General features: G+C 34.7%; 1 protein-coding gene across 5 annotated transcripts; it reads right to left on the bottom strand.

Moving 5' to 3' along the window:
- Positions 1-487: 487 nt before the first annotated feature.
- Positions 488-20417, bottom strand: FAM76B (family with sequence similarity 76 member B). 5 transcript variants are annotated; one of them, XM_019923783.3, is made up of 11 exons: positions 19967-20417; positions 19071-19135; positions 18137-18191; positions 16930-17085; positions 14947-15146; positions 11747-11794; positions 11477-11557; positions 10700-10835; positions 7843-7944; positions 5055-5183; positions 488-3137 (listed from the first exon to the last, which is right to left on the bottom strand). In XM_019923783.3, the coding sequence occupies exons 1-10, from the start codon at positions 20051-20053 to the stop codon at positions 5097-5099; spliced, it is 1017 nt and encodes a 338-aa protein (XP_019779342.1). In that variant the 5' UTR covers positions 20054-20417; the 3' UTR covers positions 488-3137; positions 5055-5096. The 5 variants fall into 5 exon arrangements, 4 of the variants coding, with proteins under 4 accessions (XP_019779342.1, XP_019779343.1, XP_019779341.1 ...); XR_002174059.3 differs by lacking the exon at positions 488-3137 and adding an exon at positions 5645-6184 and having other exon boundaries at positions 5054-5183; positions 19967-20416; XM_019923784.3 differs by lacking the exon at positions 5055-5183 and having other exon boundaries at positions 10700-10832; positions 19967-20415.
- Between the last annotated feature and the right edge of the window lie 173 nt (positions 20418-20590).

Below are 20590 nucleotides of genomic sequence, written 5' to 3'. Positions count from 1 at the left end.
GTTCTCCCGAGATGTCCAAGTCCTAATCCCTGGAACATTATATAAATACTATGTTACCTTACATGACAAAAGGGAGTATACAGATGTAATTAAGGACCTGAGACAGGGAGACTATCCTGATCATCCAGGTGCGCCCGACAATGTCCTTATAAGGGGGAACAGAGAGAGACACTATGACCAAAGAGAGATCATATGACGACAGACGCAGAGACACTTGAAAATGCTGTACTTTCGGCTTTGAAGATGGAGGAGGGGGCAAAGAGCCACAGAATGCAAGGAATGCAGCTCCAGAAGCTAGAAAAGGCAAGAAAACACTTACTTCCCTAGAGCCTCCAAAAGGAACCAGACCTGCCAACACCCTGACTTTAGCCCTGTGAAACTGATTTTGGACTTCTGGCCTCCAGAACTGTAAGAGAATTGATCCGTGCTATTTTAAGCCACTAAATTTGTGGTAAGTTGTTAACAGCAGCAATAGGAAATCAATACAAAGCTTTTGACAAGTTTTTATTGTGAAATATTGGATTTAGAAAAAAAGTACAAAATGTTAACAGTCAAATGTGTACAGGTACAGTATTTCAATAGTCTATACATGTGAACAGCTTAACAGGTTCACTGCAGAATGCATATTTAGACCAGTACAATCTAAAAAGGACTGCAATATTCACAGGCTATTAATACATAAATAACTGGAGCCAAAATGACCCTCACTGGTAAATGCTAATCGATAGCTGAAAACAGGCTAGAAAGCACGATACGGCACACCATAGTATCTCCTTACAGGTCCACATTGAGAGGATATCAGGTCATTATGTCAATACACTACAGATTCAGGACTGGGACTCAATTACTAGTTTATACAACTGCAAAATAATAGGTTATAAAACCAGGTCATAGAATACAGAGAGGGCATTTAATTAGGACTAAATACTGTGAAGCCCCTAAAAGGTTTTAGCCTTGGAATTTACAAAGCTTAAGTATTTAGACTCATTTCAATTTTTAATCTCTTACCTAAAAAACGGGGAAGGGGCATCTTTCTTTTGTAGCAGCTCCAACAAGGTATAGAACTATTACACAGTTTAAAACCATAATGACCACTGTGGATTGACAAATGGCTATGAAACCAGAATACAAACATTATAAATTTTAAAGAAAGGTAATGACGGTATTATGACTTTAGCAAATCCTGAAAACGTTAAAATCTGTGTTAAGGAGGCATTACCTATCATTGTTGAGAATACTAAGTTTAGGAAGATTACTGCATGAAGATTTCATACAAATAAACTGGTTTAATTCTTTCAAGTCTGACTGATTCAATATTTTACTATCACTTGAAAATTACCCTAGGTATATGTTTTCAAATTGGACAAAGAATTATTTGAAATCTGTTTATAATGAATCACTATAGGAATAATCTACTGAAACATGAATCATGTTAAAAACAATTATTACAATCATCCTGTGTTCTGCGGAAAGAGGATCTTTGATAGGACATTCATAATCAATGCTTCAAGACTGATAAATTTAATAACAGTTTACTTGAAACAAATTTACTTTGCCCATAAATTCCTAAGAGAAGGAGCCTTCTACTCTATACAGTTTATCTAGCAATGCTTGATGCTTTAAAATTGAACTGAAACTCTGAACAGGCATTTACTAAGTAGGAGATCAATTCTATTACAGGCTGAAAACCACTGGATTAGAACACAATTAGTCAATAACTTCTCCTACCCTATCCCACCCTACCTTAACCTTTTATAGACAATTTTAAAGACTCTGATATAATTTTCTTATAAATAGTGCCTGAATCTTGCAGTAGATTCTAATTTATTTAAAGATAATCACAGATTGATTTAAAAGATATTTTTTTCCAGATTTGCTTTAACTTACAAATTAAGTATGGTGTACATAAATATTAACTTAGATAACCACATATTATAGGGAAAGCAGATATATGGACCACTGCAGAAAAATTATTAATTTTTTAAAATTTTAATAAAAGAAAAATAAAACATGTAACACAAAATATGAACATGAAGTCATATGACATAAAAAATAAAATTATTCTATCAGAAGTGATTTAAAATTAAATCTTTTGGGAAATATTTTGACATAATTCAATGAATTCAATGACCAACAGCTTCCCATATCACACAGAAACAAAGCACAAAATTATCTAAAGTCTAGATGCATTATCAGTTCTTAATGCAACCTCAAACATTTTACTAGCAACGTTGATTTCCTTTTGAAATAAGCTTCTGTACATATGCATTTATATACAAACATTTATTAAACATGATTTTAAAACAAACTGTATGTACAAAAGATCAGCATTCCTATAAATAAAAACATTAGGTGGCAAAAAGGCACTTGTAAGTAAAAATCTACAGTAGTTTTTACAAAACAAACACATTTACCTTGGATACTGTACAATAAACATTAATTCCTATACCAATAATGAAAATACTAGTTTACTAACTAATGGTAACGATGTAACTTTAAAAAACATATTTACATATACTCTGAAGTCCATTTAATAAAAGCACCATGATTCTCTCCTAAAGTCATGTTCATGAAAAGTAAAAACACAATTACCAAAAAACCAGTGTTCACAATTTTTCTTGTTTAAAAGTTTTTGTATTTCTAAATTGAAAACTGTTTATATGAAATTAGCATAGTGTAAGACAAAAAACAAAACAAAAAGCCCTGCTGCTCTGACTTCTGAAAACCATACCTACTCTATTATTGCATGTTGTATTTTATAAAGAGCACTACTCATGCACTCCCTTACAACTGTTTAATACTATTGCTGGCAAAAAAGTTCCTGGATATCAAATAATTAAAAAGTTGCTTCAAACCAGTTGAAGTTTTATTTGAATGTTATACAACTTAAAAAATGCTGTATATCAGTTACAAAAGTGAATAGGAAACATGCCAATTTATTTGGTGTGCAAAAATATTTTTCCACTACACAGAATTTAAGGGCTTCACAGAATTTTTTTCCAATTTTACATTTTCAGCAGAAACACTAATGAATAACCAACCACTTCTCAAGGGGATGTTAATATGCTTCCACTTTTGTCAAACTTTTTACCCTTTGACAATGCTGCAACCTGTTTGAGTAGTTCTCTGTTTTTGGCCTGTGGAAGACAAAAACATTTATGATTAAAAATGTTTCAAACATTAAGTTATGCTGAAGAATACTATTTCAAATATTTTACTGAAACACTAACAGAATAAATGAAAGAGTTGATATATTTAGGTTCATCTCTTTAATGTTGGATATGTAGAAGGAAAATGCTAGATTCGTTTATCAGCCCCCTTTGTAATGGCAATATTAAAGTAATTGTTGTCCAAAGATATAATTGGTTACACAAAAGGCAACTTAAAGTGAATCCCTTTAAAAGAGGGTCAAAATTTTAAATAGGGGAAAAATATTTTTGTTTTATCTGAAAAACATGAAACAAAAACTATGAATATAAGTACTGTTATATGATTAATAAGATCAAATAAGTGATAATTTGAGAGGGCTATTTTCAGACAAACTCTACAAAGTCTTTCATTTTGATGTTTACCTATTTATAGAGCAAGCATAAGAGGTCCTTTTTGCAAAAATATTCAGACTTTATCACTTTCCGAAAGGGACTACTCTCTTAATGATATTCAAAAGAAAACTTTTTGAAGCACCCATCACAACTACCCTTTCTGGTCTTTTTGTTGTTGTTGTTGTTCCTTTAATTGGCATACAGTTATTTGGTATTGGCTTTGATATAATTTGAGCAGTTACACATCATCACTATTTTCATTTTCACGGAAGGCTGAAATTTCTTTTCAAAGATTCAAGATTTCATTTTGCCATCAATCTGAACTGAATTTGCAAGTCATTCAAATGTTCCATCCACCACTGACAACACACTGTCCTCAAGCCAATGTGCTATGACAGTCACTAGTGCTTAGGTACAAATGGGGGCCTTCAGTGAATATTTTCAAATTTTGACTACATCCATCTCCCTGTGTAATCTCTTAACTGTGGCAATGTAGATAATAAAGGACCCTCCATATATACAAATATGTTAATGCACAAATGCTTTTGGAGTTTTTGAGCCAAAACAGGGAGAATGTTGACAACAGTCTGGAAACTGAGAACTGACAAAATTTCAGAAGATATCCTCTGGTTTACGTTTGAAAACCATTTTCCTGCACAGGTCTCAAGATTTTTTATTATCTACACTTTTTTAACCTCAGTGCTTTATCTTCTACTCTAATTTTAGCCTTTGTATGGCACTCTGCCTTTTCACTATACCATCTTAAAGCAGTTTCATAGAATATAAACCTTTCCCAGGCTTTGTACGTCCCAACCCTCCGCAACCCTTCACCAATCAAATTCTCCCTAATTAATACCCATGACCTCCAAAATACAAATATCCTAGCTATCTTACATTTGCAAGTCAAATCATTTTTTAATGTTCGACTGTATGATTAATAGCATTTCTCTAATCCACGATTATTAAATAATTAAGGTGGTAATTAAGGGCTTCAATTTCAAATTCAATTTCAAATTTGGAAAATCATCAAGAATTTAAAAGGATTTTTATTTTCCCTTTAAAAAGAAATAGTTTGAGAAACTCAGACGACAAATCAGTGAGAATGCCTGGCAGTTAGTGGAAGTCAAGTGCACGCAACCATTATCAATTGGTGTATTACTCAGCTGACCAGTCCTAGTAAACATGGTAGTTATAAGTTGTTTTCTTTTCATTGTTTGCTACATATTATTCAATATATAACTATAATAGACTCACTGGTTAAAAAAAGGAATCTTAAGAAACAGAAATTTTAAAATACAAATTAATGAAGGGCATAAAAAAAGGAAAATGTCTGCAAACTTGCCTCAAAGAGATCTCTGTCAGATTTGTTATACAAAAGTGTTTACACTGACATAGCAAATCATTAAAGAGTTAATTTTCAAACTATCTTTTCTCATTCATCAAGAAAAAAACAAAAAAAATCAATGAGTTTATAATTTTCATATTCTAAGTATGAAATACAAGAACTCAAACCTTAGGTATTGAAAGAAGTTTTTCCTTTTAATTCTTTAGCAGCTAATTTTCAATCTGCATGTATATATTCAGTCTCCTAATCACGTCACTAGTAAATTTATTTGCTGATAAATTATGTAAGAAAAAAGCCTTTAAGAAAAATAAACAGTAAGTCAGTTGTTAAATGGGGACAAGTCCAAATCTGTCTTATTCTTATTTTGGTATATTTAAAATATATTTTATAGAAATATTTAACATATATGCATTAAAATTTTTTATCCTAATATTACTTCTTTATTATGCACCATGCAAAAATCAATTATTTAAGAACTCTTAAGCAAGCTAAGTTAAAAATGTTTAGAAATGCTGGCCTCAAGAAAAGAATATGTCGATTACGAATCACACAGATCCTGCTTTGAATCCGGGCTCTGCCACTTATCTGCTATGTAACTTGGGAGTCTACTTTCTCATATGTAAAACAGAAACTTCACCATCTACCTCAACAGGAGTTGAAAGAACTAATCAAATATACAAAACACTTAGCCTAACACAGTGGCTGGTATATGGTAGGCACTCAAATGTTAATTCCCTTTCCCCTTTTATCAACTTACCTCCTAAATGAAGGTATACTTTTTATTTGGCTTTCTTGATACTTTAGACAATTTGGTTTTTGTTTGGTTGGTTGGGATTTGTTGTGGGGTTTTTGTCTTTTTGTTTTCGGTATTTTGGACAATTTTTTTCTTGTGATGCTCAGTGCTTATTTTTCAAGTTTGGTAGTTTCAAATGTTTTGAGAGTTATTAGAACAAGATAAATTTTCTGCTTCAGCATTCAGTTTCTTATGACAAAAAGAAAAACAGTTCACTATGTTCACTCACTTAGGTGGAGAACCTTACTAGTACATGGTTGCTAAAGGGAGTGGGGTTAAAAGAGGATACGTAACTGTGACAGAATGTCACCAGTAATAATACACATGATAAAGGGAAGTGGCCTCACAATAAGGATGAAGTAGAAAACCTGAGTAAGCTGAGGTGGGAGTCAGTGCAGAACAGGAGAAAAGTATAGTTAAATCTGAGTCAGAAGATATCGGTTTCTATGTCACTTCTGACTCTGTGACCACAGCTTCATCTGGATACCACATAACTTAAAGTTACTGTAGGGAGAAAATAAGAGAGCCTATGTAAAATTATGTTGAAAATGTATACTTCTATATAATTATTAGTTATTATTAAATTATATGAAACTTCAGCTACCAACCAGGAAGAGGTAGCCTTAAGATACCAATCAGGCTAAGATGTCAAAGAGAGGTTCCCTTGTGATTACAACTACAAAAGGAAACAACAAATTGCTCTTTTGAACAGTTAGAAGTACTAAGTTTTATCATAGTTAAGTACTGCTCACAGGTTTTCTGTCATGTCATTCTGGATTTATTCATGTTTTGGCTAAATCACATTAAACCAGAGATCACCATGCAGAAGATTTTGTTTCCAGTAATCATTCAGCACTAATAACTGAATGAGTAAAATAACATAAAACTACTGCTTGCTGGTGGATGAGAAACAATAATGTACAAGAAGCCTAATATATAAAATGGGCAATCTCTCAGAACAGAGGGCAGATGGGCATTTCCATAAATCGTCACTCATTCAACAAACCATTTGAATTCCTACTATGTGTCAGGTTCTACGAAAGTTTCTCTTCAGAATTCTCTGTAATAGTAAGATCAGCATTACGACTAGGCAATCTCTACCTTGAATTTCAACAGGTTCCTAAATACACTTTACAGTCTTACTCAATTTAAGCTATTTTCAAAGTATGAAGAACACAAAACCAAAAGACAGGAAATAGCAAATATCCCTTGATATTACAGTTAAAAAAACAAAAAAAACAACAAAAACAAAAGCAGGACAATATTAATTCCTTCCTTCCCAAGCTACACTCTCCCATCAAGAGCCTAAAGTCTGTGTGCTGCCATCTTCTATGCTTTTAAGACTTAATTCTACAAATGTCAGAATGTATAAATCGATAAAACATATGATTAACTTAGTGTAGTCTGATTTCTAAATTTATGAAACCTAGGTGAAAAAAGGCGTAAATAAGGGAATAACCTAAATCTCTGTTTGATGCTCTCCATCTCTGCATTCCAGACCTCAGAAACCACCCTCGTCACTGTGGTGACTCTCAGCATCACCATTCAGTTGTTTTGTATATGGACACCTTACTGAGTATCCTCTGCAGTACTCCGAGGAGGTTGGCCTACATCCTTAGAGGCTCCCTGCTGTGGATACAGCAGAACCCTATTTGGCACTTTAAAAATCACAGTACGGAGGTTAAAGTGCACTCTTTGGCCTTGCATCTCTGCATGCAGCATGAATTTCCTCCACTCGAGGTCCCATAAATTGGTTTTGTAGCCCCACCTCTCCTCCCGTTATCTGGGAGGAAACAGGAAGAATAACTACATAATGTACTGAAGACCTTACTTTCACCTTATTTCATGAATCTGATTTTTAATTTTTTGCTTTTCACCTGAGGATCAACTGAACATACTTCAGTGATATCCTCCTCTGAGAACCCCATTTGAACTTTAGGCAAAAGGTTTCAGAATTAATCTACTGAATCCCCTTATCAAGTGATTTCAGGCAATAACTTCTAATGGGAGCAGGATTACAAGGTATTTTAAGTCAAAATCAAAGCTGAAAATGCTCTAGATATGCATAAAGTAGGGATACCAATACCAGTCTAAGAGAAAGAATACTATTAACCAAGTTTACCCCTCCTTGCCTAACAGTTTACAAAAATAATCTCATTTACCTGGAGTTGTTCCACAGTTTCTTTGTGAGCTTTTTCCATACTGTTCATCTTTGTTCTCAAGTTTGACTCTTGGTACTGAAAGTCTGCCTTAAGTTCAGTTAACTGAAAGATTAAAGAAAAAAAAATACATATATATATATATATATATATATGTATATACATGTATATATATATATATATACGCATATGCACAAACATCGTTAAATATTTTTCACAATAAACTCACAATTCATTATAAAAGTGGAGAAGGTTAACAGCAGTTTACTGAGTTTTGTAACTTATCTCGAATTTGTTTTGAGAAATGATGAATTCTATCTAATTTACTACTTTAACATTAATACAATTTTAATGTTAAGACAATATTGAAACATCAGTATAACTTTTGAGAAGTTGTCTTTTTTTTTTCTTTTTAAAGGTGGTTTCACTGGACACAGTTTGGCAACTGGTATGCCAACAGAAAAGCTTAATGGTTAATACCTTGGAAAATGCTTCAGTTAAAACATACTTCACATTATATATAAACAAAGTAAACAGTAAAACTGGTTTCAGGTTACAACAGTCTTTCAATGAAAAAAGAAAAAAGTTTCACACTGGGCAAGTACATAAAGGAACAGTCTTATCAACCAAAAGCTATGTTGCTTTTATTTTAAAATTTATGTGCAGAATTCCATATCCAATACCACTTAAGATTTGAGGTAAAAATGGAGAACAAAGAACACAAATACAACTAACACAGAATAAGAAAGGAAAGGGGGTTACTTTAAAATTTGGGCTAAATTAGGCAACGTAAGAAAAAAGATGGTGATTTGAGGAAGGAAAGACAGCTACATGACAATTTTTTTCATAAATATAAATGACATACATAAAGATACAAAATCTCATGACTTCATACTAAAAAATAAGTTGGTATTATATAATTTCAACATAAGAACCAGGCAGAAGAAAGCTTCTGGTTATTTTTAATTGGTTTTCATTATGTAAGCTTTAAAGGTTTGCACGTTCTTTTCTGTAATTACTCGGTAGCCAGTAAACAAAGAAGTACACCAAAAAGAGAGAAAGGAAGTCACAGTGCCCTATATTCTGATTTTCTGAATAAAAGCTCTCGCTTTTTGTCCAGTTCAAAGAATAACTGAATCCTGCTTTCTACATTACAAAGGAATTCCTTTTCTGAAATGTCAGTTCACATCAGATAAGCTATGATATTTTCATCACTACACTGTGAGTTGCCTCCAGATTATGAATTTCTGGAAGATAAGAATCATGTCTTATTTCACCTTTTTATCCTCATGATCTAGTACATCGCTGGCTCTAGAAGTCACTGAATAAAGTGAAATAAATTCTAGAAAATAACGTGGTTGTCTTACATTTACATTATTTTAAAAAGCTGTAAGTATGTAGCTATTTTAGGCTTACAATTATTTTCCTCATAGTACTGCTAATTTCCATCCCCATTAGTGTTTAAGAAAAAAGGAACACTAACAAAACCAGAAAACTTTTCACTAACTGCACTAACATAGAATAGTGATACTTGAAGGAAAAAAAACATCTAAAAAAGCCAAAATTCCACAATTCATTACTACGTAGTTTTGGAATCATTGCTATTTTATAGTAAACTTCCCATTTTATTCAACTTTTATCTAGGTTAGTACAGATAGACCTGTCTTTGTATAACAGAAATGTTTCTAATATTTTGTGTGTAAAACAAATTTCCATTAAAGCTAATTTAAAATATTCTGTTGTTAAGCAAAAAGAACCATAAAAAATAAAATACTCCTAACTATCCTATTGTTGTCTATGTCAATCCTAAATTTCATTTATCGAATTTGCTTAAGGTAAGGTACAAATGTATTAAAATAAATTTAAATCCATTAATCATCAAGGTGTGGGAAATGTAACACAAAAGTTACATTTTTACATGAAAGCCAGAAGTAAAAGCCAACTCAGACTCAAGCACTACTATGGAATCTCAGAGATAGCTACATACTACATATTCATAATCACAACTTGTTGATAATTTTAAAAGAACGTTTTTAATGTTTTCCTATTGCAATGATATGTTTGAAATAGGTCAAGCCAGACAGTCTAGGATCATAAAGCAAGTACAGAAGTAGGTTCTACCCTCAAAGAAGACCAAACCCCAGTAATAGCAGCTATGAGCACTTATACATGCCAGAAGCTGTAAGTAAACACTTTACATTCTCATTTAATCACAACCATCTTCCCATGAGATGGTGTTAATATTCTCATTTTTAAAATGAGAAAACTGAGGCCCAAACAGGTAAAATTCTGCTCAAGCGCACACAGAAAATATTAGAACTTTTCACTAAACAGACAACATATTCGATATTCCTCTTTATCTAACTGATAAAGTCCCAATAAGTACACTTACTTCCTATCTTAGATACCTATTGTTAATCATTACCACATAGGAAATTCCCACAGCATTAATTTTCTCCACTTATTTGATCTTGATTGAAATAAATATATAATTGGTATATTAGACTATATTCAATTACTTTCTTATACCAAAAGAATTGACATAATATTCCATTTACATCTCTTTTTCAAATTAAGACATTAGATCTAATTTTAGATTACAGGCTTACTGAAAACTAATGTTCAGAAATTATTAGAATTCTAATCAGCTCTCAATTGATTCTTAGAACTAAAATTCTGAAGTACCACTTTTACATATCATAATTAGATGGCCTACGTTCCACTTTGGGCTTCTGTGTCTTATAAGAATCATGTACCACAAACATGATCAAGTTATTGAAGAAAGTCTAACAAAATTTGCAATTATCAAGCAAGAGTCAAGATGTAAACCTTACCAGGCTTCAGTGAACCATGTACTTACCTTTTTATCTTTTTCTAAAATGGTCTGGTCTCTCTGTTGTAAGAGACGTTTAAGTGACATCACTTCTTCTTTCAGTTGACTTATAAGGACAAAATTGTCTGTTCCCCCACTATCTGCTGACTGATTTATAGAGCTACTAAAAAGAAAAGAGTAAAACACAGTTAAATGAAGTAGAAGGAAAATTAGCAGGTGTTCAAATTGCATAAATTAGACAATTCCACAAACATCCTTAAGGCTAATGCAAAAAAATATGTACCTGACAGAAATGGATGCAACTGGCAAATTACCTTACTAATGGCACACATTACATACACCTGCAGAAATATAATTCAGTATTAGCTTTTAGGGGGTCAATACTTCTAGTGTAAAGCAATAGGCAGCCAATTTGTACAGTAACATCAGCAAACTTTTGGCTAATGAACTAAAACAAAGTCACTCTCAAAATACTTTAAATCTAAAAACATTTTCCAAGCAGGTCAATTTCAAATATCACAATTCGTTTTGTGTTTCACTGAAGAATAATTAAGATAATGTTCTCTATTCAGATTTTTTTTCAAAACCCAAATTTATGCCCAAACAGAACATCATTCAGTGCCACTTTCTTATTGCTAAAATTAAGTTAAAAATTTTAACTGATTATGTTTACTCTTCTAGGTGACTCAAAGAAGTCAACGTAGAAGATACATGTTCTATTCTTTTACCTAGTAATAACTGGCAATCAGCCATAACTGTTCAACTAAGTTGAATTTTCACAGCACTAAAGGAATTCATTTTTACCTATCTCCATTAGATGGCTTAGATTCCAATTTGGGCTTTTTCTTTGGAGTTTCATTCTGAATTGCTGCAGAGGATTTATGGCTGAAACCAAACATTAATAAAAATAATTAGAGTAAAAAGGGCATAGGCATCAAATGAAAAGTTATTCTTCTTCCCCTAAAGTTTTACTGAACATCAGTTTTTTTAAAGCCTAAGTAACAAAGTTAAAGGAATATCACATCTTAAAAAATACATGTCAAAATACTTCATAAAATACGTTAACATATTTACCTCTGTTTCCACAGTCCCTGCTCTTGTTCTGGACTCAGATTGCTGATTCTGAAAAATACACAGATGATATCTAATAACATTTATTTAACCCATCAACATTTTAACAGCATTCTTCCCAATGGAATCAAATGATATATGTTTATATTCTTTTGTTCTGAGAAAGGCATATTCAACTAAGTTTTCAGCCTAAGCTAATATATATTGAATAAATCACATTCCAATAAGATAAATTCTAATCAAATGACTACTAGCCATCTTAAGTTGTTTAAGAAAGGTAAGATGATAGGGACTGGATTTTCTTTTTAATCAGGACTTTCAATAATTCAATTTAATATCATATTAAGGGTTAGGGTATATGAGCATGAAAACCACCACAACAGGGTTCTATAATGACAAAGTCTGAAAATCATCATTCTTAGGCTACCCTTACTATTTCAGACAGATGTTTTATCTTAAAGTTAAGGCCTTCCTAATAAGCCTACGTAGAGATTCCTTTGGAATAACTCAAGTTGCTCACAATAGTGTGTCAAGTTGAACCAGGAAATATCTGAGTTTTTCTTTCTTTCCTAGTTTTCCTAAGAATCTTTTCCAAAGTCTCATCTTTCATTAGGCTGTACTCTGGAGCAGTCATGCTGAAAATACTGGGAAATCTCATAGTAACTACTGATTTTACTTTTACTTATAATTACTACTACAGTACTACTTCTTTTCCACTATGCCGCAATACTAGCAACCACTTTATAACTCACTATGAATTGTCCATACTTTTTTCCTGTACTTTCACATTGGCCAATCCTTCATTAACCTCTAGCTTATTCATTCAACAGGTGCAGAGCATCTCCTATGTACTGCACACCACGTAAACTGCTGACCCTTGAACAACATGGGGGTTTGGGGGTGCTGATCCTCTGTGCAGTTGAAAATCTGCACTTAACTTTACAGTCAGCCCTCCATATAGGAGGTTCTGCATCCACAGACTCAATCAACCACAGATCATGTAGAACTGTAGTAAATATTTAGTAAAAAAAAATTAAAAATCTGAGTATATAAGTGGATCTATGCAGTTCTAACATGTTGTTGTTCAAGGGTCCACTGTATATACAATATAAGAGATGTTAAAAAGACCTGGGCTGTGTGACCTTTTGCAAGTTCTTAAAATCCCTGAGTCTCAGTTACCTCATCTGTCAAATGGATATAAAACATACCTTATAGGGAAAATGAGGATTAAATGAGTTACCTATGTAAAGACACTTAGTACAGTGCTAGCATACACAAAATAAAAATATGTACATATGTTTGTGTGTGTATATAAAATTTACTATTCTTTTAGCTGTAGAAGTTTTTTAACCATGTTCTTAAGAATCAGCTATAAATAACAAGCTGGGGAAACAGCAGCTGTAATTCTCTCAACCTGAGTTATTCTCTACTTGTGGCAATGAACGGCAACCTTACTGAGGAATTCAGTCGCCATTTTGTTTCTTTTACAAATTTCATTAAAAGCATTAGCAAGGTATATAATCACACATGAATTAACAGAACTATCCAGACCTCAAAATGAGAAAAATCACATTAATAATGACTTAACAGAAACAGAATCTTAGCTTTCTGAGGTGGGCTATTTCTTGCATCCATGTTAATCTGAGTTTCTTCCTTCCCCCATCACTGTATATCACAATATGTAAGCTTTTCATAATCATCCTTATCCAATGAACTTAAGATAGGGCTCCACAAACTGGTTGCCTACTCATCAAATATAAAATAGTATTTGCATATCTTAAATAATCAAAAGGAAAATAAAAAGTCAATCCATTCTCTTTCCCTTTACTTCTGAAACCTTAATTTCAAAAGATTAAGTTCCTGTCACAAAATTTGATCTTTATAAACATAATCTGAGTGTGTCCTTTCACATCATGCTAAAACAAATTTATCTGTAAAAGGCAAGGGAAAGGGACATTTCAGCTGAGTCTTAGGTCTGACAGTTATCATCATGGTAGTTATTTCCTCATATTTTTTCCTAAAGCAAGAAGCAAAATCAAGGAAGGTTTACATTCCTTTGTTCCTTGGGATACACTGATACAGAGACCACAAGATTTCTTCAAAGTAGCCAGATTAGAAGTCATTACGCAGTCTACCACTGTTACATCCAGAAAGCACTACAACACAGTGAGACAAATGGAAAAATTGCTAGAGAAGCAAACAATCTCAGCGCCTCAATAAACCCCCATAATCTAATATGTGCTTGCCTATAATTCAGAATCAAATGTTGTTAATTAGACAGAACTACATTACATTCCACAAATATCTTCATGTGTTCCTAACTAGGGCAGGCATCAGTTTTCTGTAAATGAAACTGTTTTAACTGTCTAGAACTTTAAAAAGGCTCAGAGAAATTTGTGAAAAAAAAAAAATTCTCCTGAAAATCAGTGGGTATCATGTCCCCTTCTTCTCCATTTTAATTTTTGTGTTTATTTTGCATTTTAATATTCTTGATTTGTCCATGAAGACTAAAACTACACCTTAAAAAAACTTTACACACATCAAAGGTTAAGATACTACTACTATGTAACTTTTCTCCCTAAGGCAATTTAAAAATCAAGTAGTTGTTAATATTTGAAGAGTTCCTGTCTGTTTTTTAAAAAAAGCAAAGTACCATGTCAAAAAGATTACTTCTCACACTTTGTGAACCTTCAAGGTTTAGAATGCTTCCATCACGGTCACAAATGACAGTGTTGCAATCTGTTCTCCAAAAATACATTTCCTAGTCACTGGTTTAAATTTGTTTTAACTAAAAAAAGTTAATAGTAACTGAGGTAAATAAAATTTTTACAAGTAAAATCCTAACAATTCTTTGAACAAAAAAAGAATATTGAGGCTTTTGATAACATGAATCAATGAAGCATCAATTAACTCTGATGTACTTATATTCTGACTTCATTATATGATCATAACTTTATACTGTAAATCTCTAAAAGTCCTATCTTTATATTTATGGTAAACAACTACACTCATTATGTGTAATTCTGTACACTGAATAAAGTGGGGAACAGCCCCAGAAGCTGTCATGGTAACACACAAGAAGCTTACCATGTACAATGGAAACTAGACAAGCACATAGCTAGCATTTACAAAAAGTTAAACACTAAAATCTGGCACTAAAATGCCAGTGAGGACTTTGGAAAACACAATTTCAAAGTACTTACTTGTGATGGCTACTGCTGTGACGATGGTGATGGTGATGATGGTGGTGATGATGTTTTGAATGATGCTGGTCTTTCTCAGTAAGAGATGAAGAAGATGAATTTGAATGTGACGATCCCAGGCTCTTCCTTTGTTCTTTTGTCTTCTGCAAAACTCTCTTGTACGATAAAGTACAGAGCCAGCATAATAACTTCCCATCAACCTTTTAAAAGAAAATGCTTATGTTAGATTAAATATACGTGTAACTGGCTATAAGTGAAACCAGGTTAAGATAAACTGCTCAACTGCTGGTGTGTATGTGCACTCTCTCTCTCTCTCTCTCTCTCACACACACACACACACAGACCGTTGCAAAATGGAAGTAAAAGTAGACTTTTCCGAAACTTGGGGAAATGCTTATTTAGAGGATCATAAAATTAGAAAGGATGATATATGGACTTCCATTAGTTTTGAGGCATTTTTAAATTTGGAGAGGAAAACTTATTTTCTTATTACTAGAAAATAAGCATAACTTGATGATATACTTCAAAGAAACCTTATCTAAGCACTATCATAAATTCTTAAATTACTGTGTAACTACTAAAATGACAAAGTATTTCCCATGAAAGCAAAACTGTTAAAGAAAAAATGAGATTGAATGACATATAGAATCGACTCTCATTTGCAGATTTTGTATTGGCAAATTCACCACATATTAGCTAAAATTTATGTCACCCCTAAATCAATTTGTAGCACTTTTGTGATCATACACCCACATAAACAGAAGAGCAAAAAAATGTGTGTAGCTAGACCGCAAATGTTCCCAGATGAGGTTAACACGGTGATGCTTTGCTGTCTTTCTTCAGCTCTCATACTGTAAACAAGTATCCTTTTCAGTCTACCTACTATCACGTTTTTCACATTTGTGCTTTTTATTAGTGATTTCACTGTTAAAATGGTCCCCAAAGGTAGTGCTAAAGTGATGTACAGTGTTCCTAAGCATAAGGCGACTATGATGTACTTTATGTGGAAAATACCTGTTAGATAAGATTCATTCAGGCATAGTTATAGTGCTGTTTGCTATGAGTTCAATTTAATCAATCAACAATATATATTAAGGTGTCTTTAAACAGAAACATACACAAAACAAAACAAGATTAGGTACCGATCCACTGATTACCACGTTGTGACCAGAGGCAGGGACCTATCCTGTATTGTCCGTAGGAGCAACAGTTCTATTCACTAACTCAGTGTTTGCAGCAACTTTATAGAACATAACTCTCACAGACAATGGGAGGCCAGTGTCTGCGTGTCAACGGGGAGGAAAAGAGACTTCTTTCCAAAATTAAGACTAAAATTAAGTTCCTATCCTCTATTTGTTCAAATGAGAAGTGCTGGAGGAACATGTCTTACAACTAGGGTACATATATTGCTGTGGAGAAACACGGCAGAGCCCCTCAAAGAGACAGTCATCCTCCAAATCAACTGAAACTGACAGTCATCAGGAGGCCTGTGTGAATGCTCAGCAGAGAAATGTCACACACATATAGATACCTTTTAAGTCACTGTAGGTAGAGAAAAACAAACAATGGTATAAAATATGAGCCCCAAGTCAAAAGGTACATGACTAACTTTGAATCATATGTGTTAAAGTGCCATCAGGTATATTTTCACACCAGCAACTTCAAGTAACCAGCAAAAAGGTAAGTAGCTGAGAAGATTTAAAAGCAGTTAGTAATTCTCCCACACCAAATACTGGATAACCAAATAGTACAGAATAGCTATCACAGAATGTTTTTTAAAGTATAGTAATCTCAACTGATCAACATGAATCTACATATCATGCCAACAAGGAGAAAATGCACTGTTCCTGCACTTTCTTCTAACCACCTGCTTTCAGGGACCCAAAGAATACATCAAGCTTCAGTAATACATTAAGTATAATAACTTCCAACTTGCTTGTGTTTTATTTAATTTCCAGATGTCATAAAATAAATAAAACATACCTTTCTTCTTCCTTCCTCCTTCCGATCAAAAGCACATTGCTGTTTGCACTGTTCACAAGTCTGAGGTGGTCCATATTTTTTTTCTGAATTTGTGCAACGCTGACACTTGGTACCAATAAATGCTGCAATTATGTTACAGTATTGACAAGGCTTAGGCTGAAAAACAGATATATATTTTCTTTGAGACATTTTAAAATACTAAAATTTTGCTGCATAAAATATACCCAGTGAACAGGACATATTTTAGGAATTAATTAAGGAAACTAATAGGCAAAAAGTTTTCTGTGAAGTATGTTGCCCTATCATAGTCAAAGACATTTATTATGTTTCTATTCATTTGCTAACATTTATTTCTAGACTCATTAAACTTTTCGTTAGTTAAATAAGATCATGAAAAATGTACTTATGACCTGCATAGTATGTTATATAATACAAAAGCTACATGTAAAGACGTTTCAATAAATGAAAACAAAGGTACACACTGACAAAAGTTTCATGTATCCAGTATCTGGGGGAGTGAATTTCTACTAACTTAATATCCTGTTAGCTTAATTACTATATCATTTATTCAAAATACATTTAACAACTTTTCATCATATATAGGTAGAGCTGATGCAAGAAATAGGTGAGTTTTCAACTAAAAAAAACTGGCACAAGCATATTCAACATAACTATAACAAACATACCTTGATTTTCTTTGATATTCAAAAGACAACTGAAGATTTTAGAATCCCTTAAGGCCAGAAATTTGACTATTCATGACTGTAATATACCAATAATAACTATAATATACATATAAGAAAAGAACTTATACTAGGATAACTTCTTGACTTTTGTGACTAAATGCCTGAACTGTGCCACTATATAAAAATTGTCAGAGGTTCTGAGGAAGAGGTAAAGTACAGTTATGCAAACTTTATAAGTAGGTTCTCCACAACCAGGAGTTTGTTTGCTATATTTGACTCCTTAAAGAATAAAATCATAACTTCCCCACTGAAATTCAATATATATAAACATGCACATAATATGACTGTTTTAAAATTTTATCTTCTCATCAGACTCTCTATAGAAAGTTTCTTTCCTGAAATATTTTGGTACTTGAAATATTTAAGAACATAGCATACATATTTTTTAAAAGGTCCATCTTTGTGAAAACATTAATTGACCAGCAGCAATAAAATGAGATGAAAATATAAGATATACTTACGGTGCCAAATTGCTTCACATTTTGAGCACACTTCTTACAAATCGTGTTAGTTTTGCTGAAAAGGAAATTGTATATCGATGATGAAACTTATGCAGCACGATGCTGAACTAAAGCAAGCAAAGTGTACTATTAGTAGAAGTGTACCATGTGCTTTAGTAGTACTTAAAACTTACTCTAACACAGAGTAAGAATTTTTTAAAAATGCAAACGTAAGGATCTTTTTAGGAACTTCTTAGGATCTTTTTAGGATCTTTTTTGCTCCTCTTAATTAAGATAAATGTTTTCATACATTTTATTGTGTATTTTAAATGGAAACAAATCAAAAAACCCTATTGTTTTCTATCTAGTTCCAAAATCCTCACACTTGCCACTATTTATGCACAGCACCAGTGCCTATCTAACCTTCCACTGGGTGCTCTCCACTATTATGATGCTCACACCTACTTGTGAAGAAATTATTTGTTCTTCTCTTAAGCTCTTGTGCATGCACTGAGGCTCTAACAGGAATCACTCCATTAAGAAATATGTGCTGTTCTTCCACTGGCAACAAGTTACTGGATTTCACCCTTGGAAGGTAGCTGGTAACACTATAGACCTTTCCTCAGGTCCATGTCAGCATTAACGTTCTGCCATTTTTTAATAGTTTAACAGTAACAGTTTATATTTGCACTTTTCGTTAGCAAGGCTGTACATTTTCCATGCAATAATTTATTTTTTATCTCCTCAGGTATAAAGTCTAGCTGTAAAATACCCATTAATTTTTGGTCAGCATTCTCTCTCCTACCATGCAAAAAGGGCTTACAACTTAAAGCTTAGAAACTAAACCATTTAATTTTAAAAAAAACTGTAACATAAATATGGGATTACAACCCTCAAGTATTCCTTACAGACAATACTTTGTCTTTAACAATCAAAAACTGTTCAATATACAAACCTCTCTTGTTGAAATTCTGATCTGCAGTAAGTACATTTTACAATGGGATGCGCAATCCGACATTCCTGTAATAAGACAATATGTTAGTCATTATCTATCTCAAGGTCCCCAAAATTTCACGTTTCTGGTGGAAAATTATTACCCAACCTAGTCAAATGCCTAAAACATCAATAAAATCTGTCCCCCAACGTAGAAAATTGAATGATTTATCAAATAAGTAGCCAATTACAGCATAATTCCTTAGAGAAGGCTTATGTGTCTTTGTCTTTATTAGATGGGGGGGGGTACGCAACAGATAAATTAAAAAAAGCTGTCAGGGCCGATTCCAAGGACTGGTTAAATGTGAAACTACTTATTATTTTGCACCGTTGCTCACAGACAGCATCCCGGCTTTAATGGGATGGGAGGAGCTCCAAATCATAGAGCATTCTGTTCCCAAGCCAGACGCTTCGCTTTCCTGGACAGGGAAGAAGGATGCCATCAGCTTTGCGGCTTCAGGTTCCTAGCAAGAAAGTGCAAACACCGTCCTCTGCCTCCCGGTGGAAGGAGAGGACAGACTAGACAGAAAACCGAGATGAAAACATCTCCATCCCGGGGTCTCTGCGGCATAGACAGGTGGCTGCCTCACGCAGCCCCACCCCTGAGACCCCTCAACGTTGCTGGGGCCCGGCCCCCTCCTGGGTCGCTTGGAAGAGGGCAGGGTTCCGTCCTCCTCTCAGAGGCTTTCCCAGCTGATGCCCAGGTCCTCGGATAACGGGGTCTCTGAGTGAGGAGGCGAGGGCTCCAAACCCCCAAGGCGCCGGCGAAGAGAGAGGGGCTGCAGTGCAGCGGGCACCCAGCTCCCTCGGGCTATGGCCGAGGAAACCCCACCCGCCCACCACCCAGCGCCCACGGACCTTGCAAAGCTGCTGGCCCTGGGAGAGCTCCTCGAAGGGATAGCGCTGGGTACACTTGGTGCAGGCGTACAGGGCCGAGGCCGCCATCCTGCTCCTCAGTCTCCTCCTCCACCGCCGCCCGCTCCGAGGCGGGGCCCTACGGGGAACTCGGGCGCCGCCGCCGCCGCCGCCCGGGCCGCGGGCTCCTCCTCCTCCTCCTCCTCCCCCTCCCCCGCGCCCACCAGAGCCTTGACGCGAGAGACCAAGGTACTGGAGACGCAGCCGTCTCCCTCCGCCTCCACTTCCGCCCCAGCCCACCCAGTGACGCCGTCCCAGCAGCTCCCGCTTAGGCCCCGAGAGCGGCGGAGGGAGACGAAGCGGATAGTTCGCTGCGGTTTAGCTGCGCGGCGACGGATCCGCTTCCTCCTCGGCCTCCCTTCCCCACCTCTGATTGGCTGGGGCGGCTACTGCGTCACTCGGTCGCTCCGCCCAACTCCTAACCCCCGCTACGCAGGGAGCTCCCACAAAGGGAGGAAGTCGCTGGCCAATAAAAGCCCGACGCTCTCAGCGCGCGAAAGCCGCTTTAAACTCACCCCGCCCAAAGGTCCCGGTCGCGGCTTTTCCTAGCAGCCAGTCCCAGGTTTG

The sequence above is a fragment of the Tursiops truncatus genome, chromosome 8 (genome assembly GCF_011762595.2).
Source record: "Tursiops truncatus isolate mTurTru1 chromosome 8, mTurTru1.mat.Y, whole genome shotgun sequence".
NCBI classification, from domain to species: domain Eukaryota; kingdom Metazoa; phylum Chordata; class Mammalia; order Artiodactyla; family Delphinidae; genus Tursiops; species Tursiops truncatus.
This window is presented reverse-complemented; position numbering and strand designations above follow the sequence as displayed.

Excerpts from the sequence above, each read along its gene's own strand:
- FAM76B (XM_019923782.3), bottom strand. The coding sequence starts at position 20,053 with ATGGCGGCCTCGGCCCTGTACGCCTGCACCAAGTGTACCCAGCGCTAT. Across the intron at positions 18,192-19,070 it reads TCAGAATTTCAACAAGAGAG|CAAAACTAACACGATTTGTA; the intron begins GTTTGTATATTG and ends TTTCCTTTTCAG. Across the intron at positions 11,795-14,946 it reads CACAGCAGTAGCCATCACAA|AATCAGCAATCTGAGTCCAG; the intron begins GTAAGTACTTTG and ends TGTATTTTTCAG.